General features: G+C 40.9%; 1 protein-coding gene across 3 annotated transcripts in view; it reads left to right on the forward strand.

Moving 5' to 3' along the window:
- The window catches only part of LOC131501469 (nuclear envelope pore membrane protein POM 121C-like), a 53,500-nt gene that overhangs the window by 5,958 nt on the left and 19,612 nt on the right, over positions 1 to 27,930 (forward strand). The window contains exons 1-5 of one of the 3 annotated variants that reach the window (XM_058711642.1): positions 1,402 to 1,538; positions 23,162 to 23,377; positions 23,906 to 24,064; positions 25,693 to 25,773; positions 27,266 to 27,437. In XM_058711642.1, the coding sequence (XP_058567625.1) occupies positions 23,313 to 23,377; positions 23,906 to 24,064; positions 25,693 to 25,773; positions 27,266 to 27,437 (477 nt within the window). In that variant the 5' untranslated portion in view covers positions 1,402 to 1,538; positions 23,162 to 23,312. Of the gene's footprint in view, positions 1 to 1,401; positions 1,539 to 21,646; positions 22,239 to 23,161; positions 23,378 to 23,905; positions 24,065 to 25,692; positions 25,774 to 27,265; positions 27,438 to 27,930 lie in introns of those variants that run through there. The other 2 variants (XM_058711640.1, XM_058711641.1) reach the window with 2 other exon arrangements.

Consider the following 27,930-nt stretch of genomic DNA (forward strand, 5'->3'; position numbering starts at 1 on the left):
TTTATTCATACGTTTTAGAGTGTTACTCCTCATTTTAGCAGAGATACATTTGCTGCCGTGTGATGAAAATTCCTATCCATGTTGTGTGGGGGTGACGTCTCATGGCCCCGTGCTGCGGCAGGCGGTGAAAACCCGACCCCAGTCCACAGTGTGCAGAACTCCACTCTCCAGCCCCTCTGCCTTTGGACCCTGGCCCATGGGACCTCTCCAGATCTCTCCCCTCGTTTCGTCCATCCATTTGGGCCCTGTTCTCCAGGTGACCAGCCTCAGCCTTGTCACCCTTTGCTGGACTCACAGCAGTAGGACTGGCAGGAGGAATAGGTGGATAATACGTGTCAAGCACTTAGAACAGCAGCTGGCATGGGGGAAGCAGTCATTACATGGTGGTCGGTGGCTGTTACACCCTTCAATTTTGGCATAGTCTCCGCTTCAAGTAAAAGACAACCCAAAGTGTCTGTGCTCTCCCACTGAAGTAGGGGAGTCGGATTCTTGTTAGCTTCAGTTTGAAGATGAAATTTTCACTCCTCCAACCGTCTGCAGACATTTATTGAGCGCTCACGATGTTGTGCAGCCAAAGACGGACAAATAGTATATATGTGAATGTGCACAATAAAGTAAATAAATGCAGTGAGGGGTGCCTGGTTGGTTCAGTTGATTAAGCATCCGACTTGCACTCCGGTCGTGATCTCACGGTTCATGAGTTAGAGCCCTGTGTCAGGCTCTGTGCTGATAGCTCAGAGCCTGACCTGGAGCCCGGAGCTGGCTTCAGTTTCTGTGTCTCCCTCTCTCTCTGCCCCTCCCCTGCTCACACCCTGTCTCTGTGTCTCTCAAAACTAAACGTTAAAAAAATAAATGCAATGAAATTAGTCTGTACTAGATAGAACGGGGACCCCAGGGCAAGCATGGCCGTATGTTTCGGGTTGAGGAAGGGTTCACACAGGTGGTGATGCTCAGGTTGAATCTTAGAACATAAGTAGGTTTTCCCCATGTGAGTAAAGGCATTTCATGCAGAAGCATACATCATTGTGGCAGGTAGTTTAGTGTCCACATAATCTGTGTCATGTCTTCAGGTGGATTGAAATTGTACGCTTAGAGAGGCACACAAGACAGACTCTAATTTTTTTTTTTTTCAACGTTTTTTATTGATTTTTGGGACAGAGAGAGACAGAGCATGAACGGGAGAGGGGCAGAGAGAGAGGGAGACACAGAATCGGAAACAGGCTCCAGGCTCTGAGCCATCAGCCCAGAGCCTGACGCGGGGCTCGAACTCACGGACCGCGAGATCGTGACCTGGCTGAAGTCGGACGCTTAACCGACTGCGCCACCCAGGCGCCCCAGACAGACTCTAACCTAATTTACGAGGTTATGTTTCTGGTTTTATCTCTTATCATTTGCATACAGATATTTATAATTTTGCCTGATGGAAAGTATTAATACTTGCACAGTGATACACAGTGACCGTTTGAAAGACAAACTTCGTGGATCTGACTCTGCAGACAAGACCAGCAGCCGTACACGCATTCAGTCCCAAGTAGAAGGTGAGAAAAAGACCCACTGAGTCACTGATCTGAATGGAGGATGAAGGCAAGGAGTACGGGGTAGCAGATGCCTAAGTGACAGCAACTTGAGATTTTACTGTGGACGTGCCGGATCTCCCCGTAGCCGCCGGGCTGCTGATACACCTGTGCGGTCCCCATTTTTAGCTGCCTCGAGCATCTGTTAGAGGCAGAGCTGTTTTCTCCAGATTTCCATTGCTCTGTCTGGATACAACTTGGCCAGATTCCATTTTATCTTCCATGTGGGGGCCTCTGGGGTGGGATGGCAGCTAAACCGGGCAGCTTTCCCCGCACTGTCACCGGTCTGCTGCTGTCCTCTCGAGCTTCTCTTTTCCTAGGACACTGCTGCGTGGAGGCTGCTGCTAATGTCGGGGGCAGCACAGAGGGCCTGGCCCAGAGGCCTCGGAATCTCCCCTGTGTATCTTCCTTCTGCACCACTTTTTCCTGCCTCTGCTTTCATCACAGCCTCTCTTTGGACTGCAGCCTCTCACATTCCTCCACCTGAAATTCTTCCCCAGGCTCCTCTTAGCCCCTGGCCCCCTCTGCCTAGGACAAGACTTCCTCACTGAGGCCTTTGCTGGCTGACCTCTTCGGCTAAGTTGTGCCCCCACCGCCCATCCTATGCTGTCACGACAGCCTGGGGCAGATTGTATTCTTCCCCAGAATACAGACACTACTTTGTGCCACACAAGATTCAGCACCCCGCGTGCTCTTCTTACCATATCTCCCACCCCGCGTGTTCTTCTTACCATATAACCTTACTGCTGCTCCCGTCACATGATGGTGGCAGTACGTCTCTTCCCCTAGAGCCTGTGTGCACATCTTTGAGATTGCCTTGACCAAATACAGGAGGACAGAAGTGATGCCGTGGTACTTCTCAGGCTAGATCACCAAAATGCCATGCACGTCTACCTTTCTCGCCAGGAGTGCTCACCAGGAGTACGGCCACGCTGCCGCACTCTGCGGAAGCTCAAACTAACCAATAGGGAGAGACGACAGGCAGAAGCAGCGCGTAGCTGTAACGGCTCAAGGTTCAGCAGAGGTCCCAGCTGATGGCCGGCACCAGCCTCTCGTACGTGAGCCGAGATACCTCTAGATGATTCCAGCCCCCTACCGTCAGCCACCCCTAGCCTTTGAGTCTTCCTAGCTGAGTTCCCAGACATGGTAGAGCAGAAACAAGCCAGTCCCGTGGAAGCACAGAATCCCTGAGGATCATAAAATGAGTGTTTTATAACCACTGCATATTCTGTTGGTTTCTTACGCTATTAGTAACTGAAGCAATCCTTTTCTTTTCTACTTCTGTACTTTTCGGTGCATTTCTTTTGGTTTAATGTACGCTCCTTGAGGGCCGGTACTGTGTCTGTAGTGGTCATTGCTGTATCTTGTGTGGCACAAAGAAGGTGGCGGGTGCACAATAGATAATGAATTCATGAATAGGAGCTATGTGTTTCTTCTTTTGATGTGGGTAGACACGTTGGTGTCTGTATGTGCAAGCAGGCACACATGTGTTTCTGCTTCCAGGGTAGCTTCTGGCCTGTGGTTCTGTGCTTAACGTGTTAGTCCCTCCCTCCCCAGGCATCTCCTCTCCCTCCCCACCCTGACTGATCTGTTGGTGTGAGACGTACTTGATTGTTTCTGCCACCCGGTTTTTTTTACTTGACAGGTGGTGCCTGTAAATGTTCACATCACCACTGCAGGGACAAGGGGAGAAAAGGTGAAGAGATAGGAGGCTAGGAGTTCCAGAGACAAACTTGACCCATTTCATAATTTTGTCAATGACAGTCTTGAGAGAATAAATACGAACCTTAGGTTACGTGGTATTTTGTCCTTCAGGGCTGGTCACAGGTAGTATGGACTGTGGGGTTAACAGCCATTATGGAAAAGCTTCAGCCTGCCCTCTAGTGGGAAGTAGCACAATCCTACTGTGAGTAGGGAAGTAGTGAGATCCTACTATATTCCACTCCCAGGCAACCTGGATCTCGGAACAAAGAAATTAGAGTGTAGGGGCCAGTTCTGTCTTGCTGACGATAATCGGGGCCTACGACATCATCTGGCATTTAGTAGGAGCTCCACTAAGATTTCTTGAACAGACTAAACAACGTGCACTGCTTATGAATGCCAGCACATTTCTCAAGAGCCTCCTGTGTTTAAGACATTAAACCAAGCACTGTGGATGATAGAAATCAGGGCCAGGTAGTTAATATTTTGGGCGTAGAGGCCATATGGTCTCTGTCCTACTCAACTCTGCTGTTGTGGTAGGAAAGCAGCCATAGACAATACATAACCTAATGAGCGTGTCTCTGTTTTAGTGAAATTTTATTTACAGAAACAGGTGGCCTGCTTGCAGGCCATAGTTTGCCAATCCCAATATAAATAATAGTATAAATAATAAAAATGGGGATGTTTCTAGTTGGGTTCACCAGTAACTCCCATTGCCAAATCCCCTAGATCCTTTAAAAATGTTTTTTTTAGGGGCGCCTGGGTGGCTCAGTCGGTTGAGCGTCCGACTTCGGCTCAGGTCATGATCTCACGGTCTGTGAGTTTGAGCCCCGCGTTGGGCTCTGGGCTGACGGCTCAGAGCCTGGAGCCTGCTTCGGATTCTGTGTCTCCCTCTCTCTCTTCCCCTCCCCTGCTCATGCTCTGTCTCTCTCTGTCTCAAAAATAAATAAAAACATTAAAAAAAAAAAATTTTTTTTTAATTTTTTTTTTAGTAGGAAGTATTTCAAATCTCAGAAATGTACAGAGGACAATATAATGAATACCTCATTCATCTATCACCCAGATGTACCAAATGTTCATATTTTGCCATGTTTCAAATCTTGAAAAATAACGATACATTATGGGTACAATCGAAATTCCTTTGTGTAGGCCAACTGGATGCCATTCTCTTCTTTCTCTTCCTGTCCGGAAGTGAACATAATGTTGAAGTTTTGTGTTTTCTTCCCATGCATGCAGTTACGTTCTTAATATATATGTAGGTGTTCATATTAGGTATATTATTGTTTAGCATCCTTTAACTTTGCATGCATCGTTATGCCACTTTGCTTTTCCACTTACCATTGTTTTTGACATTTATCCATATACTATGTGTACAACACTGAATTATTTTTAATGGGAAGTGCTTTTTGCACACTAAGAAATCTTGGCCTCTCCCAAGGTCACAAAGATTATCTCCTATGTTTCCTTCTATAAGTTTTATAGTTTTACAAACCTTTGTTAAATTTTCTGATCCATTTTTAACTAATTTCTACATCCATGTGGGGCTCGAACTCATGACCCCAAGATCAAGAGTCATATGCTCTACCAACTGAGGCATCCAAGTGCCCCTCTCTGATCCATTTTCAATTAATTTTTGTGTATGGTGTGAGGTAGGGGTTGAGATTAATTTTTCCCATATGGGTATCTTGTGTGGGCATTTTATAATATGTTTACAAATTCTATGATACTCCTGTCTTCAAAAGATAGAACCCAATTCTCTTCTCTTAGGTGTGGACTGTACTTAATGACTTGATCTTAATGAGTAGAATGTGATAGAAATGATGTTATGTGACCCAAGATTAAGGCATAAAAGGCATTTTGGCTTCCCCCTTGCTCTCTCTCCTTGATGATTCACCCTGTGGGAAGCCAGATGTCATTATGGAGAGGTCCACATGGTGAAGAACTAGGCCTTCTGCCAGTGGCTGGCAAGGAACTGAGGCCTTCTCTAAATGCTAAGTGAGTGAGCTGTCTTGAAAGCAAATTCTACAGCACTAGTTGAGCCTCCATGACTGCAGCCCTCACTGATGTCTTGACGCCCACCTCCTGGAAGATTCTGAGCCAGAACCACCTAGCTAAGCCACTCTCAAATTCCTGACTCACAGAAACTGTAAGATAAGAAATGTTTGTTGATTTAAGCCAGTAAATGGTGGGAAGCTATGCAGTAATACATAACTAACAGGTCCAATGTCCTAGCATCTTCCCCTTTGAATTACAATGGTGCCTATATTGAACATCAGTTGACTACATATATATTAGTCTTTTTCCTGGATTCTCTATTCTGTTTCAGTAATCGATATGTCTGTGTTTATGCCAATAACATACTGCCTTGATTGCTATGACTTTTACTATAGTCTTGAAGTCAGGTAGTGCAAGTCCTCCAACTTTGTTACTGTTATTTCTTTTGTCAAAATTGATTTGGCTACCCTGGGTTCTTTTGCATATCCATATATATTTGATTTTATTTATTTTTTTAATTTTTATTCATTCGTTTTTCGAGAGACAGAGAGAGACAGAGTGTGAGAGGGGAAGGGGCAGAGAGAGGGTGACACTGAATCCAAAGCAGGCTCCAGGCTCTGAGCTGTCAGCACAGAGCCCGACATGGAGCTCAAACCCACAAACCGTGAGATCATGATCTGAGCCGAAGTCGACCAAGCCACCAAGGGGCCCCTCCATATATATTTTAAATCAGTTAGTCCATGGGGCGCCTGGGTGGCTCAATTAAGCGTCTTTGGCTGAGGTCATGATCTCATGTTTCATGAGTTTGAGCCCCGCCTTGGGCTCTGTGCTGACAGCTCAGAGCCTGGAGCCTGCTTCGGATTCTGTGTCTCCCTCTCTCTCTGCACCTCCCCTGCTTGCACTCTGCCTCTCGCTTTCTCAAAAATAAATAATCAGTCCATTTTTACAAGAAAAAAAACCTACTGGGATTTTCATTGGTATTGCACCAAATCGATAGTTCAACATGAAGATAGTGGCTATCTTAGCAATATTGAATCTTCTAACACATGAACATGAACATATATCTCTCCATTTATTTAGATCTTAAATTTCTCTCAAAAACACTTTGCAGATTTGTGTGATGTTTTAGTATAGAGGTCTTGTACATATTTTGTTAGATTTATTGCTGTTTTTCAAGTTTCTATGCTATTATAATTGGTATTGTATTTTTAAGTATAAAATTTTAATTATTGCTAAAATTGATTTTTATATATTGACACTGTTTTCATGTACTTTTGCTCAGTTCACTCGTTAGCTCTAGCAGTTCTTTTGTAGATTGGGTAGGATTTTCTTTGAACACAAATCATTTTCTCTGCAAATAAGGAACACCTTTGCTTCTTCCTGTCCAATTTGTATGTCATTGCGTTCTTTTTCTTGCCTTGATTGCCCTGGTAATGTTGAATAGAACTGATGAGAGTGGACATCCTTAACTTGTCCCAGTCTTTCCTCATTAAGTGTAGGCTTAATTAAGTGTACAGCTCATTAGCTGTAGGCTTTCTAACATGTCCTTTATTAGGTTGAGGAAGTTCCTTTTTTTCCCTAGCTCACTGGGAAATATTTTTACTTCATCATAAATGGGTGTTGAATTTTGTCCATTGCTTTTTACTGACTGGATCCTCTGCCTTTTAATTGGAGTGCTTCTACCATTAACTTTAATGTAATTATTGACATGTTAGGTTTGCTTTTATCCTCTTGCTGTTTGGGATTTGCTCTTTGTTCCTGTTTCCCTCTCAGTTCTGCATTCTTTTGGATTAATCCAGTACTTTTTGTTATTCCATTGTCTCCTTTGTTGACTTGTTAGCTTAATTCTTTGTTTTGCTACTTTAGTGATACTTTAAAGGTTTTCGTATTCATCTTTAACTCATCAGAGCCTACAAGTAATAGGTGGGCACATCATATATGTGGCTTAAAAACCTTTTTTCTCCTGTCTCCCCATCTTAAAAACTTTTTAATATTATACTTTCATCCCTACCTTTATGGCCCCTTGTGCTATTGTTATTACGTATTTTACTATTACTCATGATACAAGCCCCTCAATACATTGTTATTGTTTTTCCCAGATTTATTGAGATATCATTGACATATTGACAAAGTTCAAGGTGTACAAATTGATGATTTGAAACATGTATATATTGTAAAATGATTACGATAAAGTTAGTTAATACCTCCATTCCCTCACATAATTACCATTTGTGTGTATGTGTGGTGATAATATGTCTTAACAAATTTCAAGTATACAATACAGTATTGTTCATTATAGTCATCATAATATACACTAGATCACCAGAACTTGTTCATCTTACGGCTGAAAGCTCTGACCAACATCTCCCCATTTTCCTCACCTTCTGGGCCCTGGCAATGACCATTCTATTCTCTGGGAGTTTGATTTTTTAATATTTATTTTTCTATGTTTATTTATTTATTTTGAGAGAGAGAGTGCAGGCAGGGGAGAGGCAGGGAAAGAATCTCAAGCAAGCTCTGTATTGTCATCACAGAGCCCAGTGCGGGGCTCGAGTCCATGAAGTATGAGCTCTTGACCTGAGCTGAAAATCAAGAATCAGACGCTCAACCAACTGAGCCACCCAGGTGTCTCTCTATGAGTTTGATTTTTTTAGATTCCACATATAACTGTCTCTGACTTATTTCACTTAGTATAATTCCCTCAAGATCTAGCCATGTTGTCACTAAAAGCAGGATTTCTTTCTTTTCATGGCTGAATAATATTTCCTTCCCTGTTCATACCACATTGTCTTTATGCAGTCACCTGTAGATGGACACTTGGGTTATTTCCATGGCTTGGTTATTCTAAAGAATGCTGCAGGGAATGAACATGGAGAAACAGCTCTCTTCAAGGTCATGATTTCATTTCCTTTGGATATACACCCAGAAGTGAGATTACTGGGATATATGGCAGTTCTGTTTTGTATGTTTTTGAGGAACTGCCAAACTGTCTTCCACAGCAGTATTTGAGGGTTCTAATTTCTCTATATCCTCACCAACACTTACTTTCCTTTTTATTATTATTATTATTATTATTATTTATAGTCATCTTAGTAGGTGTGAAATGGTATCTCATTGTGTTTTCATTTACATTTCCCTTATGACTAATGGTACTGCTTTCATGTCCTTGTTGGCCATTTGTGTCTCTTTGGAGAAATATCTGTATGAGTCCTTTGCTTATTTTTTAATTGCACTATTCCTTTTGTTGTTGTTGACTTGCAGAGATTTGCTGTATATTCTGGATGTTAAACTCTGATCAAGTACCTGATCTGCAAATATTTTCTCCCATTCTGTGGACTGGCTTTGCACATTCTTGATAATCCTCTTTGATGCACAGGGTTTTTTGTTTGTTTGTTTGTTTATCTTGTTGAAGCCCAGTTTAGTTCTTCTTTTGTTGTAATGCTTTTGGTACGAAAGCCAGTGTCATGAAGAATTTACCCCTTTGTTTTAGAAATTTTATGGTTTTAGCTTTCATGTTTAGAATTGATTTCTTTTCAGTATTGTTTTTTCATATTTGGAACCCTTGCAGTTCCTTAGGAATTTGAGGATTGACTCTATTTCTGCAAAAAAAGAAAAAAAAAAAAAGCTACTGAAATTCGGATAGGGATTGCATTGAATCTGTAGATTGCTTTGGGTAGGATTGCCATCTTAACAATAAGTGTTCCAATCAATAGGGGTGTCTTTCTATTAGTTTAGGTCTTCTTTAATTTCTTTCAGCAATATTTTTTAGTTTTCAGTATGCAAATCTTTGGTAAAATTTATTCCTAGGTATTTTAGTATCTTAGATTTTACTGTAAATGGAATTATTTCCCCAGTTTTTTTTTTATTATTTATTGCTGATGTATACAAACAAAATTTAACACAATTGATTTTTGTGAGATCTTATATTCTACAACTTTGTTGATTTTATTAGCTCTAGTGACTCTTTTGTGAATTCTTTGGGATTTTCTGTATAGGATTGTGTCATCTACAAATAGAGATGGTGTGATTTCTTCCTTTGGAATTTGGGTGTCTTATTTCTTTTTCTAGTCTAGTATCTCTGGTTAGAACTTCCAGTTCATTGTTGAGTAGCAGTGGCTAAAGGCTGCATCCTTGTTCTTTATTTTATGGATGCTTTCAGTCTTTCACCACTGAATATGCTATTAAATGTAAAGTTTTCATAAATACCTTTTGTCACCTTGAAGAATTTTCTATTTCTGCTTTATCATGACAAGATGTTGGATTTTGTCGAATGCCTTTTCTACATTAATGGAGATGAGTATGTGTTTTTCCTTTATTCTATGAACGTGGTGTATTACACTGATTTTCATATATTGAACCAGCCATACATCCTTAGGATAAATCCCACTTGGTCATGATGTATAATACTTTTTATATGCCAGATTTGGTTTGCTGGTATTTTGTTCAGGAGTTTTGCATCTCTTTTTTTCCCCAAGTTTTTATTTAAATTCTAGTTAGTTAACACATATGGTAGCATCTATCTTCATAAAAGATATTGGTCTATAGTTTTCCTGTGATGTCTTTATCTGGTTTTGGTTTCTGCCCTCTAGAATGACTCACAAAGTGTTCCTCGTCTTCTGTTTTTTGGAAGAATTTGAGGATAGTTTGTGGTAATTTTTTAAAAAAGTTTATTGTATTTTGAGAGAGAGAATGCACGCAGGAGAAGGGCAGAGAGAGAGGTAGAAAATCCGAAGCAGTCTCCACACTGTCAGCGTGGAGCCCAATGAAGGGCTCAAGCTCATGAACCATGAGATCATGACCTGAGATAAAATCAAGAGTAGGACGCCTAACCGACTGAGCCACCTAGGCACCCCATTGGTAGTTCTTTAAGTATCTGGTAGAATTCACCAGTGAAGCCATCTGGTTCTTGTCTTTATTTGTTGGGAGGTTTTTGATTATTGATTCAGTCTTTTTACTTATAGGTCTATTGAGATTTCTGCTGCATCTTTAGTCAGTTTAGATAATTTGCATATTACTAGGAATTTGTCCATTTCATTTAGATTATCTCATTTGTTGGTGTACAGTTATTCATAGTATTCTCTTATAATCCTTTTTCATTTCCATAAGGTTGGTAGTGTTTCCACTTTCATTTCCGATTTTAGTTATTTGTGTCTTCTTTTTTTGTCAGCCTGTCTATAGGTTTGCACATTTTGTTGATATTTCCAAAGAACCAACTTTTTGGTTTTTATTGATTGTTGTTTTCTATTCTGTACATTAATCTCTATTCTAATCATTATTATTTCCTTCTGATAGCTTTGCGCATAGTTTGCTTTTTTTTTCTAGTTCCCCATAGTATAAAGTTAGGTTATTGATTTGAAATCTTTCCTGATTTTATTTTATTTTATTTTTTGTTTTTGTTTTTGTTTTTTATTTATTTTTTTTGGGACAGAGAGAGACAGAGCATGAACAGGGGAGGGGCAGAGAGAGAGGGAGACACAGAATCGGAAACAGGCTCCAGGCTCCGAGCCGTCAGCCCGGAGCCTGACGCGGGGCTTGAACTCACGGACCGCGAGATCGTGACCTGGCTGAAGTCGGACGCTTAACCGACTGCGCCACCCAGGCGCCCCGACTTTCCTGATTTTAAAATGTAGGCATTTACAACTATACATTTCCTTATGAACACTGCCCTCACAGCATCCCACGGGTTTAATTATGTTATCTTTTCATTTGAATTTGTCTTTTTAAATTTCCCTTGTGATTTCTTCTTTGACCCATTGTTCAAGAGTGTTAATTGTTTAAGAGTTTAATTTCCACCAACTTGTGCATTTTTTCAATTTTCCTTCTGTTATTGATTTCTACCTGTGTTCCTTTGTGGTCAGAGAAGATACACTGTATTATTAAAATGTTTTAAAATTTATGGAGACTTAGTTTGTAGTCTAACTTACGCCATATCCTGGAAAATATTCCATGTGTATTTAAGAAGGATATGTATTCTGCTGTTGTTGGGTACACTGTAGTTGTTTTATAGTATTGTTCAGGTGCTCTACTTCCCTGTGAGCTTCTGTGTAGATAGTCTGTCCATTGAAAATAGCACATTGACTGTTACTGTAGAACGGTCTATTTCTTCCTTCAATTCCTTCCATTTTTTGCATCATATAATTCAGGGCACTATGTTTTTGTTGCATGTATGTTTATAATTGTTGTATCTTCTTGGTAAAATTGGTCCTTTTATCAGTAGATAAGGTCTCTTTGTCTTATAATAGTTTCTTAGTCTTTTTTGTGTGGTATTACTGTGGTTGCAACTCCCAGGTCTCTCTTGGTTACTGTTAGCATGAAATATCTTTCCTTTCCAATCTTTGATTCTCAACCTATTTGTATCTTTGCATCTAATGTGAGTCTTTTGAAGACAGCACCTAGTTGGATCATGTTTTTTCTCCATTCTGCCAAACTGCCTTTTGACTGAGATTTTTAATTTATATTTAAAGCAGTGACTCATAAGGAAGCCTTTCTTTTCCTTTTTCCTATTTGTTTCCTGTATGTGTTATACTTTTTTTTTGTTCTTCATTTTTTCCCATTACTGCCTTCTTTTGTATTTACTTTTTTTTATAGTGAACCACTTTGATTCCCTCTCATTTCTTTTTGCAGGTATTTTAAAAATATTTTCTTTGTGGTCACCATGGAATTACATTCATCATCTTAAATGTATAACAGTCTAGTTTGAATTGATAACAACTTAAGCACACAAAAATTCTGCTTCTATACAGCTCTGCCACCCATTATTGTTGTCACAAATTACATCACTGTATATGGTGTGGCCAATAACACAGATTTACAATTACTTTTTATGCATTTGTCTTTCATGTAAGAAATAAAACTTGGAACTACAAACCAAAATACAATAAGGTTTTTGTATATGCCCATTTAGTTAGAGATCTTTGTTTTTTCACACAGCTTTAAGTTACTCATATCCTTTCATTTCCATCAAAAGGACTTACTTTAGCATTTTTTGTTAAATGGGGGTTTTAGTGTTATCAAATTTCCACAGTTTTTGTAACTATGAATAAGTTAATTTCTTTTTAATTTTTGAAGGAAATTTTTCCTGGATATAAAATTCTTGGTTGACAAGTGCATTTGTTACCACTTAAAAAAAAATTGAGGTGTAAATATAGAACACTGTGTAAGTTTAAGGTGTACAGTGTGTTGACTTGATGTATTTGTATATTGCAATAAGATTACCACCATAGCTTTAGCTAAGACTACTGTCATGTCACATAATTAACACTTTTGGGTTGAGAACAATTAAGTACTAGGTTTCGAAGTTTATAATACAGTATTGTCGACTATAACCACTGTGTTGCGTGTTAGATCTCCAGAAGTCATTTTTCTCTTGGTTGCAAGTTTGTACACTTAAAATAACATCTCCTTGATTTCTCCACCCTCCAGCGTCTAGTAATCACCATTCTACTCTGTTTCTAGGAGTTTGGATTTTTTGGATTCCACATATAAGTAATATCATATAGTATTTGTCTTTCTCTGACTTATCTCACTTAGCATAATGTCCTAAGGGTGCATCCATGTTGTCTCAAGTGGCAGGATTTCCTTTTCTGATGGTAAATAGTATCCCATTGCATGCATATACCACATCTCTTTTATCCATCCTTCCACTGATGGGCACTCAGGTTGTTTCTACATCTTGGTTGTTGTAAATAATGCTGTAGTAAACATGGGAGTGCAGATATCTTTCAATGTATCATCTCTCTGCCTTCTGGTTTCAGGTGGTAAGTCAGCTGGTAATCTTACTGAGGATCTCTTGTACTTGACAAGTCACTTCTGTCTTGCTGCTTTCAAGACTCTGTCTTTTTTTTTTTTTTTTTTTTTTTTTTTTTGCAGCTTCATGGTTGGTTTTGGCCAAACTTTTTACTTAGTATTCTGTAGTTGCTTAACACACACTTAAATGGTCTTATTGGGGGAGGGGAAAGGGGAGGTTCTTGTAGATTCCCAAGGAAATGTCAGAAAGGCAAAATATGGCCAGCATTATCCATTTGCTTTTTTGGATTTATTGGGCGAATAGCACTTTCCTTACATAAAAGCATCTGATCTCAGGTTTTACATACTGAGAACATGGAGATTTCAGTTTGAAGACACTCTGAAATCCTAAGAGTAGCATATCCCGACCACCCTCTAATAGCTAGCTTGTTTGTATAGGCAGAAGAATTCCACCTCTCCATTTTAGATGGCTAGATGTTTGTGGAAGGTCCTAGAATTGCTTGCCTCATTTACTGGGAAAAATCAAGATATAGGAAGTGACCTTAGGGACACTTTTACTTGGAAAATTACAACACTAGTACACAAGTCAAGTCTTAAACACATTTAACATTTGCTTACTGAAAGCAATGTCATAAAGTCAAATAAGATTAACAGATTTTACTTTTTTCCCTCACAAGAACATAAAAATTATGGAAGGGGAACTTAACAGGAAATTTAAAAAAGGTAACACAATTTTTCCTTTTAGTAGTCCTTGGGTAGTTATGACAGAAAAGTTTCCACTGTTTTGTTTGTTTCTTTGAACGGGGATTTTGGTCCAAAGGTTTGTTTGCTTTTAATACCTGCTTCTGCCTCCCCCTCTATCAGATCGGCTTCCTCCACGGCCACCACCTCTTGGTGCTCCGCAGCTTGAACTGCTGTAGGAATCACGTGGAGGAGGGTACCCCCTTTCCATAGAAGGGGGAAGCCGTCTTGTCTGCCAACCCGATCACGACCACTTGAAGACTCTTTGTCTTTATACAGTTTGATTATAATGTATATTGGCGTGCATCTTTTTGAGCTCACTTTATTTGGAGTTTGTTGACTTCTTGGATCTGCTGACTAATATCTTTCACCAAATTTGGAAGGTTTTCACTATTACTTCTTCAAATATTCTTTCTGCCTTTCTCTGTCTCTTCTTTGAGACTCCCATAATGCATGTGTTCGTCTTCTTGTTTTTGTCCCACAGGTCTCTTAGTCTCTATTTTTTTCTCAATCTTTTTTCTTTCTGCTTCTCGAACTGGATAATTTCAGTCAAGTTCGGTGATTCTTCTGCCTGCTCACATCTGCTCTTGAAATCATCTGATGAATGTTTTATTTCAGTTAATGTACTTTTAGCTCCAGAATTTTTTTGGTTCCGTTTTGTAAGTTACCTCTTTATTAGTATTCTCATTTTGCTTAAACAGCATTTCCCTGATTTCCTTTAGCTCTTTGCCCATAGTTTCCTGTAGTTCTTGAGCAGATTTAACACTGTTCTTTTAAAGTCTTTGTTAAATCCAAGGTCTGGAAATTCCCAGGGCCAATTTGTGCCAGTTTATTTTTGTTACCTTGAGTGGACCATACTGTCCTGTTCCTTTGCATGACTTGTGATTGTCATCGAAACCTGGACATTGGTATAAAATGATATAGTAACTCTGGAAATCTGATCTCCCTCTGCCTTGCTGTTTGCTGGGGTTTGTAAAAATTAAATCACTGAAGGTTGTAATAGTCCTCTTATTTAGTGTCTTTTCCAAACTATTTTTGCAAACTGTATCATTGTCATGTGTGATTGCTGAAGTCTGTCATGTTGACTTGTATCCAGCTAATGTTTTGACAGAGGTTTCCTTGAATACCAGGAGCTAAATATGGACGGGGAAAAAAACCCACTTCTAGTCTTTGTGGATTGCCTCCATGCTACAGCTTTTCTTCAACACTTGTCCAGGCCTACACTGATCTAGGATCAGGCCAAAGTGAAAACTTTGGTCTTGTCAGATACATTCTGAGCATGCATCTTGCCTTGGGCATGCATGTGGCCTTCTAAATCCTCTGTTATAATGGGTGATTATGAATGCCCTGATTTCCCATAGAAACTCCCACAATTTACCTCCCATACTTTAGTCAGTCTGTATTAGTCTGTTAGGGGATTGCCATAACAAAATACCACAGACTGGATGGCTTAAACAATAGAAATTAATTTTTACACAGTTCTTGGATGCTGAAAGTCCAAGATCAATGTGTTGGTAGGGCTGGCTTCTCCTGAATCCTCTTGGTTGCAGTTGTCTGTCTTCTGGCTCTGTTCTTACATGGTCTTTGTACACAGACATCCCTGGGGTCTCTACCTCTTCTTATAAGGACACTGGTCATGCTGGATTAGGGCTCCACCCATATGACCTCAATGAAATTTAATTACCTCTTTTTTTTTTTTTCAACATTTTTAAATTTATTTTTGGGACAGAGAGAGACAGAGCATGAACGGGGGAGGGACAGAGAGAGAGGGAGACACAGAATCAGAAACAGGCTCCAGGCTCCGAGCCATCAGCCCAGAGCCTGACGCGGGGCTCGAACTCACGGACCGCGAGATCGTGACCTGGCTGAAGTCGGACGCTTAACCGACTGCGCCACCCAGGCGCCCCCGAAATTTAATTACCTCTTTAAGGAGCCTGTCTCCAAATAGAGTCACATTGAGGATTGGGGTACAGCATATAAATTTGGGGGGAACAAAATTCAGTCCATAACAGTGATTCATTGTGTGTCTCAACTGTAACCTTTTGCCCCATGCATCTGTGGTTGCTTGTTTCCTTTGCAATGTTTTCAAGCAGTGCCCGCTGTTTTTCCAGCCTGAATGAGTTCCAAGTTTGGCAAAATAGAGATGAGTTCCTGCATCATTCCCTCAGGTAGCCCCCATATAGAGCAGATATACATAGTAATTTGCAAATAAGGTCTGCTGTGCTTTGTGGAACCAGGAACCAGGTTCCCACACTAGGAATGCAGGTTTCTGTCTTGAAGATTACTGCCAAGATGGGGAGTAGGTGGGAGAAGGGCAAGCAAAAACATTACAAAGCTTTCCACCACTTTAAAATTGCAGTTTTTTTGATTCAGCATTTGTTTCATTGATGTAAACCTTTGATTGTTTTCCAGAGTGCTGATAAAGTTGGTTCTAACAGTTACTGCTAGTTTTGTGTTCTGTTTTGTTTTCATTTGTTTGCTTTTGATGTTTCTGTTGGAGGATGGGAGCTGGAAGCTGTCTACTCTGCCATTTTGCTTATGTCACTCAATTATGTCTTAAAGAGATTTAAATAATGGGGGGGGGGGAGTCATATATCTACCTATGTAGTTACCATTTCCAGTGCTCTTCATTCCTTTGTGTAGATCCAGGTTTCCATCTGGAATTATTTTCCTTCTCCCTGAAGCACATCTCTTATACTGTTTTTACTTGTTTATATTGTTTTACTGTTTATAACATTTCTTATACTGTTAGTTTGACACTGACACTAAATTATACTGTTAGTTTTGTATGTCTGAAGACCTCTTTTAAAAAAAGATATTTTCACCAGGTATATATATCACTCTAGATTTAGTTTTTTCTCTTAGTACTTTGATGTTGTTACTCTCCTGTCTTCTCTCTTGCATTGTTTCCAACAAGAAATTTGGTTATTATCTTTATCTTTGTTCCTCTGTAAGTAACATGTATTCTATCTCTAGCTGTCTTTAGGGTCTTACCTGTGGCACTGGTTTTGAACAATTTGGTTATGATGTGACATTACCATGTGACTTGTTATAGTTCTCTTTGTTTCTTGTACTTGAGGTTGAGCTTCAGATATGTGGGTGTATATTTTTCATTATGTCTGGGAAGTTTGAGGCCATTATTTCTTATATTTTTCCATATCTGTAGTTATCTTTTTGAACATATGGAATACAGTTAAAACAACTTTCATTGTCCTCTGATAATTTTAACATGTGTGTCAGTTCTGGGTCAGTTCTGATTGATGACTCTTCTCTTGGTGAGTCGTGTTTTCCTGCTTGTTTATATTCCTGATAATCTTTGTTTGGATGCTAGACACTGTGAATTTTATCATGTTGAGTACTGGTCATTTTTTTATCCTTGTACATTTCTTAAACTTCGTTTTGGGATGCAGTTAAGATCCTTGAAAACAGTTTGATCCTTTTAGGTTTTGCTTTAATGATTTATAAGGTAGGTCCAGAGCAGTACTCAGTATAAGGCTGATTATTTCCCATCACTGAGGCAGCACCTTCCTAATACACCCCTAGCATTTAAAAGAAACTTAGTCGTCTTCTAGCCTACCTTGTTTCTGATGGGAAGCTGTGTTATTCTCTTAGTTGCTTTGTAGTTTGTTCAACTTCATGGATCTTTATGTTACAATTTTCATCACATTTGGGAAATTCAGACATTATCTTTTAAATATTTCCTCCTGCCCCAGTCTCACTTTTCCTTGTTACAGTCCAGTTACACAACATATGTAGACTATTTGATATTGTTTCATAGGTCCTGGAAGGTCTCTTCATTATGAGATCAGTTCTACTGATCTGTCTTTAAGTCCACTGACTTCATTTTGCTGTCTCCAATCTGATGTTAAGGTTATCTGGTAAAAAATTTCAATTATTGCTTAGTTTTAATATTTCTGTTAGTTTCTTCCTTATAATTTCCATTTCTCTGCAGATTCCTTATCTGTTTACTCATTCAGACCATACTTTCCTTTAATTCTTTGGATGTATTCATAATAGTTACTTTAAGATCTTGGTTGGCTAAATCTAACATTTAGACCATCTTGGGTTCATTTCTATATACTGCTTTTTTTCTTTCTTGACTATGGATCTCATTGTTTTGTTTCTTTGTGTGTCTCAATGGCTCTTCATTGAATATTGTATGCTGTCAACAATACTCTGGAGTCTCTTATCTCTCCATGAGATATATGGATTCTTGTTTTGGCAGGTAGTGTAATTACTGGCTAATGACCTTATACTTGTTTACACTTGGTTTTTTGTTTTGTTTTTACAGATACGGCCCCACTAATTTGGTGAGACTCAACCTCCAAACTCATTGCTTGTGGATCTTGTCATGGTTTGATTTTAGAATTTATTAAGGCAGACCTAGAGTAGGTCTTACTCTAGACTGTGGTCCTTACCTCAAGTTGTAGCCTTTCTGCTGTTTCAGCTGGATGCCAAGGATGTTAAAAATGCATTTATGAGATCTCTCCATTTTGGTAGGGCCAGAACTCCCCTGGCAATGCTCTTACCCCAGGATTGCTCTAGCTCTAGTATTTCTGTTATAATCTTAACCCATTTAGTGCTTTGCTTTCTGGTACTCCTCAGGTGGTCTCTCTGTGCGTATACAGCCCAACTATATTATTCAGGGTTCTCCAGAGAAACAGAGCCAATAGGATGGATACACGCGCACACACACGCACACAGTATTATTAGGAATTGGCTGAGAAGTCCCAAGATCTACAGTCAACAAGCTGGGGGGACCCAGGAGAGCCAAGGGCATAGTTTCAGTCCAAGGCCAAAGGCCTAAGAAGCAGAAGAACTGATAGTGAGTTCCAAGTTCAAGTCTGAAAGTAGGGGAGAGAAGACAGATGTTCCAGCTCAAAGCCAGGCAGAAAGAATTCTTACCCAGGCCTTTTGTTCTATTCAGGCCTTCAACAGATTGGTTGAGGCTTACCAACCAATTCCCCTGTGGAAGGGGAATCTTCTTTACTTAGTATACCAATTCAAATGTTAATCTCATCCAGAAATACTCTCACAGGCATCCCAAAAATAATCTTTAACCAAATATCTGGGCACACTGAGCCCCAGTCAAGTTGAGACATAAAATTAACCATCACTCCGGCCTTCAGCCACAGATTTTTGGGGAACTCACACATAGACTTCTGGAACTCCCTGTCTGCATGACATCCTCCTTTCTCTTGCTCTGCCCAGTGGTTTCCAGCAATTTGAGCAATCCTGAAGTCTGATTTTTGCCTCCTCAGCCCTACTCTAGCTGTCTGCACTGAACTTGGGAAATTGTCCCCAAGTAGAGGAACTAGGTGATTTTCAAGGCTCATTCAGGAGCGTCCTCTCTGGGATCAGTCTTGAGCTTTCTGCTGTTCTCTGTCTGACAGTAGTTGCCTCATAAATTTTGTCCATTTTTATAGTTGTTTATGGTGGGAGGACTGGCCTGGAATCACTTAATTATGGCTAGAAAGGTGGTTAATTTTTCAGCGGCCTTTATAGTATTTTATGATATGAATTATACACTGTCCATCTGTCCTTGGGTTGGTAGGCATTAGACATTTAGGGTTGTTCAGATTGCCGGTAATGCAAATGATGCTGCAGTGGCTGTCTTTGTACCCAGAAGTGGAACTGCACAGTTAGGAGGTACCTGTTTCTTCACTCTTACCTAGATATTGCCAAATTGCTCTCCAAATCATAGTTTTACGAATCCACAAACAGTATGTAAGTTCCATTTGTTCCACATTCTTGCCACAATTTGATCTTGTTGAACCATTAAATTTTTCTCCTTGAGCAAAGGAATGCAAAATTTTTACTACCGTAAAGCCTTCCTAGATTACTAGTGAGGTTAAATACATGTACATATATATTTACTTATTACTACCTATTTGGGTTTCCTATTCAATGAATTAATTTTTATATCACTTGTACTTTTTACATTTGAGTCTTTTTGTTACTGATTCCTTATAAATTTCATTTATGTGTTTTTTTATATGAGGTTTATTTGCTTATATGAGAGCGTTTTTTTTTTTTTTTTCTCAGTCTTAATTAGCTTCTCTTTTAGCACCTGTGTTGTCTTTTCCCATACAGGAGTGTTAACATTTTAATGTAGTCATACTTATCTGTATTTTACTAAATGATTTGCAGGTTTTGTGTGTCCATTTCTTCGACTTGTAAACACTGGGGTGCCCTGGGGCTCAGGTCTCAGACCTCTCTCGATCTACATTAATTCCAAAGTAATCTTAGTCTCCCAACATGTATACACTGATGGCTTTTATGTCTGGCTCTTCCTCTCAATTCCAGTAATATATGATAATTTAAAGGACCCTTGCTGAGCTAGATACTTTCCTTTTCCTTAGTATCCCAATTCTTGAATGGGAAGTCTGCAGTCACTGCCTCCATTTCCTCGTCTTCCATTTCATTGTTTAACTCACTGCAGCTTGGCTTTTGTCCCGCCATTCCGCTGCTGCTATTGACATTTGTTCCTAAATAACAGCCCATCCCTTTGCTTGTCAAATGAAGTCTTATATGAAATCAAACAGAAGCCGAATTGCCCTTGCAGTGGGTTGGGGAGAACTGCGTGCCTTTCTCATCTCTTCAAATTGCTCCAGAGGCATCTTTACCGAGTCCTGCCTATCTTTCCACCCTCTTTATTCCCTCAAACTTCCCAGTCTCCAGCCACATTGAACTGTTCGGAGACTCTTGTATCATACTCCTTTCCATCTCTGTGCCTCTGCACAGTGCTCCTGTATTTGCCTTGAACTTGCTTTAGCCAGTTCTCTCCCCTCCAGTAACACCTCCCAGCCTATCTACTTCTTTATCATTCCCTCTCTCTTTTGTGCGTCTGTTATCACACTGGCCACACTGAATTGTAGCTTTCTACTTACACCTATTTCTTCTCTACTAAAGAGAAGGCTTGTAGAGATCAGAGACCCTGGCTTTTCCCCTTTCATCTCTTCAGTGCAGATTAGCAGTGGAGTGAGTGAATGGTCCAGGAAGCTCAGCTAGTTCAAAATCTGAATTGGCAGACCACTAAAGGTTTCTTTGTTTTCAGCGGTTTTATTAAGATACAATTCACATGCCATACAATTCACAGGATTCTGCAACAATCACCATAATCTAATTTTAAAACAGTTTTGTTGCCCTTCAAAAAGAAAACTCTACTTTTTAGCAGTCTCCATTTTCCGACCCCCAACACACTCCCCAGCCCTCGACAACCACGAGCACACTTTCTAAGACCACCACATTTAACATAGGTAAATTGATCACAAATCCTCAAAATCTCCCCGATTCTGGACCCGATGTGAAATTTGGTAGATAACTGTATCACTGAAACAATTTGTACCGCAGCAACTCCGACTCAGGTCGCAGCTTAAGGTTTGATCCGCAATCTGTTAGACTCTTTGTTAGACTGCTTGAGCGGGAATTTATTAGAATTAGATACACATTTAACAAGGGTGGTTGGTTTGGGTTGGTCTTGCATTTCAGTGTTGCTGTAGAAGTAAACCCCCTTGGGCAGTAAACAGGGCAACTGAAAAAACTCACTACCTCTGGTAACACTGTTCCGGGGACGTTAGTCCCCTAGAAAATAACATGGATCAAACATCACGTCGCTTTCCGGAGCTTTTATTCTTAACGCGACTCTCCAACAGGCTCACCTCGGTATGGGTGGGGTGCGGTGCGGTGCGGTGGACGCGCGGAACCCGCCAGAAGACGAGCGCCGCGTTTCTGCGAGACCGCCTTTGCCGAGCTGGGTCGGGTCTAGCGCGTTGCCGGGCAGCAGCGGCGTTGCCCGCGGCGGTCGCGCGTCCGGGTCGCGCGCGCAGTGACGCAGCCGGCGCGCGATGACGCGGCGCGCGGCGCGGTGCACGCTGGGATATTTAAGTCTTCTCCGCGGCGCGGAGCCGCGATGTCTCCGGCGGCTGCGGCGGCTGGCGGAGGCGAGCGGCGGCGGCCGATAGCGAGCGCCAGGGACGGCCGGGGCCGGAGCGGGGGCTGCGGTGGGTCGGCCGGGGCGGCGCTCCTTGGCTTGTCGCTGTTCGGCCTCGTGCTGTACCTGGTGCCGGCGGCGGCGGCGCTGGCCTGGCTGGCCGTGGGGGCCACCGCGGCCTGGTGGGGACTGAGCCGCGAGCCCCGAGGTTCGCGCGCCCTCTCGCTCGTTCGGAGCGCGCGGCGTCAGCGAGCACTGCACGCTTCGCCTCCGGCCAAGTCGGCGGTGAACGGAAGTCTCCTAGAGCCGCGGAGCCCGCTCGAAGGACCCGACCCGGCCGAACTGCTCCTCATGGGCAGTTACCTGGGCAAGCCCGGCCCCCCGCAGCCTGTCCCCGCCCCGGAGGCCAGGGACCTGCTGGAGAGGCCTGGCCGCCGCTGCGCGTCCGCGCGCGCCGCGTCGCCAGCGCGCTCGGCGCATCGCGCTCACCACATTCACCCTTCTCTCCCCACTCCTCTTCTCCGACCCTCGAGGAGGCCTTCCCACCGGTAAGATACGCTCACCTTCCCCAGACCCTCCTCTTTGTCGACCAGCTTTGAATGGAGGGCTTAACTTTTAAATCCGATTTTCTTTTTCGTTAAGTCAAAGTGGATTCTGTGTCGCTTTGTCCTCTTTAAACACCTTGGTGTGTGTCAACCGCCTCCTGCCCTCCTTGAACCTTTGGGATGAGATGTGATGGCAGAGCTGTTTCCTTCCTTACAGTTTTTAAAACTTAATTTTCATACGGCATGGATTCAGCAGGATACTTAATAAGCTACTAAAATATCCCACTTCTGGTGAAAATATCTTGTTCTTTCAAGAATAGTTTAGATCGTATATTTTGTTACATTTTTTCCTTTCGACCAGTAGGAGAAGTACATCAAAGCGGTGTTCCCAGGAGACCCCTCTTTGATAAAATTTGATGATAAATATCAAAGAGGCATTTCCGTTTAGTCCCAATAGCTGAGTGACACAAGGAAATCCAAAACTTTGGTGAAAATATTAGATTATGGATAAACACATGTAGTTGAAGGATCAACCTTAGGTAGTAAAAATGTTTGACTTTGGGTGTATATTACTTATGACTCAGCATAAAAAACTGAAATGCTTTGAGAATTCTTGAAAAGTGCCGCCTGGCGTGCCCTAACATGTACTTTCCTTCCATTGTAGTTTTCCTTGTGTGGGCAGGGTTTTCAATTTCCCTCTCAAAATTGTTGAAATCCATTGTAGGGACAGCTGTTCAACAGCTGCCACTTGCCACCCTTAGATGGAATGGGGGAACGTTGCCATAAAAATGCTGTTTTGTGTGGCTCAAAAAGCGGTCTGAGCTCTCTGGAAAATAACCGAACCCACGTGATGCTTTAGGAGTCTACGTTTTCTGCCATTCTTTTAAGCTTCTTTGATTCTATAGTGTGTCTCCCATTCTCCATAGGGATTGTGGGACTTTATCAAACCGGTTTGTCATAACACCTCGAAGACGATACCCAATCCAGCAGGCCCAATATTCCCTTCTGGGGGTACTTCCTACAGTGTGCTGGAATGGTTATCACAAGAAGACTGTGCTATCTGCTCGTAATTCCAAAATGGTGTGCAGCCCAGTGACAGTGAGGATTGCTCCTCCGGATAGTAAATTGGCTCGTTCGCCAATGTGAGTATTACTGCTGGCAGAATGAACTCCGATTTATTTCCACTTATTCTTCTATAGCTACTCCTCTGACAAAACAAATGTAAAGCATAAAAGGGAAGAAACTGCTTATTTGAATGAGAAATCCCTAAATCTGGTCCTTGAACAGTTTTTTATGTTTGTTTTGTTTTGGCCTTAGGCTGTAGCTTTAATTGCTAGGGGCAGTTTCTATCAGTGTATATGTTTGCTTATCAGTTAGCTTCTGATTTTCAGCGGCTGAAGTCTGTGCTGTATGGCATGATTATTTTTTTAACATTCATTTATTTTTTAAAGAGAGTGAATTTGGGGGGGTGGGTGCAGAGAGAGACAGGGACAGAGGATCTGAAGCAGGCTATGTGCTGACAGCAGAGAGCTCGATGTGCAGGGCTCAAGCCCACGAACCGTGAGATCATGCCCTGAGCCAAGACAGAAGCTTAACCAACTGAGCCACTCTACTGTTCCTGACATGGTTATTAAAATGTGTTGATGCTAGAATATTATCTTTCCTTACAGACCAGAGCAGATAATCAACTCCACACTGTCCTCACCATCAAATAATGCCCCAGACCCATGTGCAAAGGAAACTGTACTGAGTGCCCTCAAGGAGAGAAAGAAAAGGACGGTGGAGGAAGAAGACCAAATATTTTTTGATAGCCAGGAAAATAAAAGAAGGTAACCAGCCCAGCAGAGTATTAAACAGGCCTCCCACATGGACTCCTGTGATTTGTTGAAATACAGATCATTGCCAAAAAGATACAAAGGCCAACTCCAGTTTGTGAGCTTTATAGTAGGCTTCTTTGGCTTCCGTGGAAGAGCTTGGTAACAAGGGCTTTAATGTTCTTAGTTTTCTAAGATACAAGTTATACTTTATAATTTACCTTTTCCATAAGTGCCAGAGATAAGCTGACAGCTGTTAGCCATGTTAGCCTCATACTTTTGATACAAATGTGCTGAATCTTATTTTTTAGAGAGAATGCTAACAATCTTTCCCTCACCAGCTTGTGTTGTTCAGTTATTTGGGTAACCCCCATTTCAAGTGTCTTACCTGTGCTGAAGAAACGTTTAGCAAAGAAAGGTGAAGACTGGAATATGGCAGATTTATCAGTAATGAGAGTAAAACCAATTTCATTGTTTGATTTCTGATATCTTAATGAAAATGGAATAAACTGTCTCCTGAGTGTGGAAAGAGTAGAGGCTGAAGTCACTAGTTAGGATGCAGAACTGCTTATGGCTTTCCAAGAATCAGTTCAGGATTCCAGTCTTTTGATTCAACAGATTGAGCACCTTCTTTTTGCCAGGGCCTACTCCAGGTACTGTGGATAGGGCAGCGAGCAAGATGGAGTTCCCATGGGACTTGGATAAGAAGATGAGGAATTCTAGATTGTGTCTAGAGGTTAAAAAAAAAAAAAAGAAAGAAACAACAGGGTGGATCTAACAGACTAATTAGAAGGGGGCGTTGTTTATATTAGACAAGGAAGCACTCTGAGGAGACAATGAACCCCATACTTGTTAAATATATTGTTTCTATTACCTAGACTAGATTTTTCATCTCCTACAAGTTCAAAGATGGCCATCTTTGATACTGCCAGTGGAAAATTAGGTAGGGAAATATTAATAAGTGGAAGTGTTTTATGTGATGTGGGAAGATCTGATGGTGGAGAGATGATTTACAAGTGAGCACTTTGAACTAATGTTAGCTAGCTAAGCGGGGGTGGCGAGTGGGGCTTGGAGGCAGGAGAAGGACTCTTTTTTTATATTCCCAGTAGGTCTCCCTTGTTCTCCAGTTACAATTTTTCTTTACCCCATGAGCCTATATAACTGAAGACCCTGTTATCTTTCTGACACTTGGAGTAAGCGGTGATTATGGGCACCATGCATAGGTCCTTCTTATGTGTGTTATATGACATTTTTCCCTAACGGATTTGCCATATTAACCTTTAGAACACTATGGGATGTGTGGGTTGGTCCCTAAAGTGTTCATTGGTTTTTTGTTTTTGATCTGTGGATGGTAGAGTATCAAATTTGCGATTGTAAAACTTTGGAGAGAAGTTAGCAATTAATTGATACACCTTAATAAGGTCAAAAGGTCTTGAAGCATGTTTATCCTTCCCTTGGTATGAGGACAATCTTAGAATAAATTTACCTTTCAGAATCTTTAGGATTTGAAGCAACTTTTCCTTATCTAGCGTGGAACTTATATGCCATGGAAATAGTATAAGGTTCCAGGAATATGAGAAGATACTCTAAGAAAAAAAAAACCAGTCATTTCATTTAATTGAGGGTTTTTTGATTTGTCACAGGCGCCATGATAGCAGTGGGAGTGGACATTCGGCGTTTGAGCCCCTGGTGGCTAATGGAGTTCCTGCTGCTTTTGTGCCTAAGTAAGTGAGACTCTTATCTGAATGAGATAGACTGTTGGGGAAAGGGAACCCTCAGAGCTGTTTTCCTGTAGATTTTACTCTGTGCTTTTTTGTGATGCTTTATTAATTCAGGTTCAAATCTTTGAAATTGGAGAGGAACATTTTGAGTAATGTGCCACAGTATCATCTAATTTCTTCTAATAGTTTTTCATTACTATGGATAAAATATGGTAAGGCTAAGAGTTTGTAAATGTATTTAACCACATATGTAAACAGGTTTGTGCAATGGATAAAATGCAACAGTGTGAAATTTAAGATAAATGTTAAGTTTGTACGTGTGAGTTGAAGTATATTTAAGGAAGAATTGGATAGGAGGGAAAGTGGCTTAGAAATTGGTGAGGTACTTGGGGTGACTTACATGCTTATTGAGTTAGTAGTATGATAAGGCTGTCAGAAGAGCGGATGTGCTCCTAGTCTGTACTGATAAAAGAACAAAGACTAGCATGGAGCAGGTGAGAGGCAGTCCTGCTTCCCTTAATTCTGTTCAGATCATCCATGCAGTGCTGTGCTTGCTTCGATGCCCTACACGGTAAGAGAAGATAGACACAACCTGACATTCATTCCACGTGAAGCAATTATAAGATGTTAAGGGGTGGTGGTGGCACATGAATGGGTTTTAAAGGTACAAAGTACTAACCCAAAGGAAAAAAATCTCAAGGAGAATAAGGAAATGAGGGAGGGGAGGCTAATGGTCTTCAAGAACCTCAAGGACAGTTGCATGGAAAAAAAAGAAGGAAAACAGTCGCTTGGTTTGGTTCCAGATGGGATTCCCCTGGTGAAATAGGTGGACCTTAGGGGAAATACGTTTCCTCCATCCAGTGTAAGAGTGGCTAACAGTCATCACTCTAGGAGATCGTGAGTTGTCTACATTGTAACAAAGGTTGGATGACTATTCTACAAGAAAGATGTTTAGAGAATTTGTGTTTCGGTTGGAAGCTTAGAAAAATTGGTTGGTTCCTCTTAACTCTGATTTTTTTTTTTAATAGCTTTGTTGAAGTATAATTGACATTTATAATAAACTGTGCCTGTCTAAAGTGTACAGTTTGATAAGTTCTGACATGTATACACCTGCTAAACCATTGCCACAATCGAGGTAATAAACATAACCGTCACCATCACAAGTTTCCCCGTGCCCCTTAGTAGCACCTCCCTCCAGTCCTGCCTCTATCCCCAGGCATCCACTGATCTGCTTTTTGTCACTGTAGATTAGGGTGCATTTTCTAAAATATTTTTTTCTAAAATATTATTTAAGTGGAATCCTACATTTCACTTTTTGAATATTTGGCTTTCCCTTCCTGCCTTTGTCAGAGATATTTAGCTGAAGTGGTAACAGTAATATTAAGAGCTTTATCCTTTTTTATTAAGTTTATTTAAGAAACATTTTATGGTCACGGATGAAAGCCTTCAAAGAATGTTGCCTTGTGCACCTCACTGTTCTTTTCTCTTGTATTAGGCCTGGCTCTCTGAAAAGAGGTCTCAATTCCCAGAGCTCAGATGACCACTTGAATAAGAGATCCCGCACCTCTTCCATGAGCTCCTTGACAAGCACGTACACAGGTGGCATCCCTAGCTCCAGCCGCAATGCCATTACCAGTTCTTACAGTTCTTCTCGAGGTTTCTCTCAGGTACGTTCATCCTGTGCTATGGGAGAAATGCGTTCCAAGCATTAATTGGTTGATTAGCCAGTGTTTACTAGGCACCTTCTGTTTGTCAGATATTGGGGTTACCTCTGAGCTAAACAGAAGATACGAACCCTTGAACGGTAACGGTAGACCCAGGGATGGACTAGAAAGCCCAGAAAGCAAACCAGGGCATGTGGCACAAAACAGCCAGTATTGCAGATAAATAGACTAAAGGATGAAGAATTCCATAAATGATACTAATTTAATTGAAAAGGTAGATTCAGTCCCGATTGCACTGGGTCTTAGAAAAGAAATTCACCCTATTGTCATTGAGAATTTAGTGAAAGTTTTTAAATATTGTCATTAAAAAAATTTCTTTTTTAGAAAAATTTGCAATTCTTTCTTAGTAAGAGGAAGTAGTGTGGCCTAGGGAACAGAGCAAGCTTTGCTACCAAACAGACTTGCGTTCAAATCTTGACTCTTGACTCTTAGTACC

This window comes from Neofelis nebulosa, chromosome 18 (assembly GCF_028018385.1).
Source record: "Neofelis nebulosa isolate mNeoNeb1 chromosome 18, mNeoNeb1.pri, whole genome shotgun sequence".
NCBI classification, from domain to species: domain Eukaryota; kingdom Metazoa; phylum Chordata; class Mammalia; order Carnivora; family Felidae; genus Neofelis; species Neofelis nebulosa.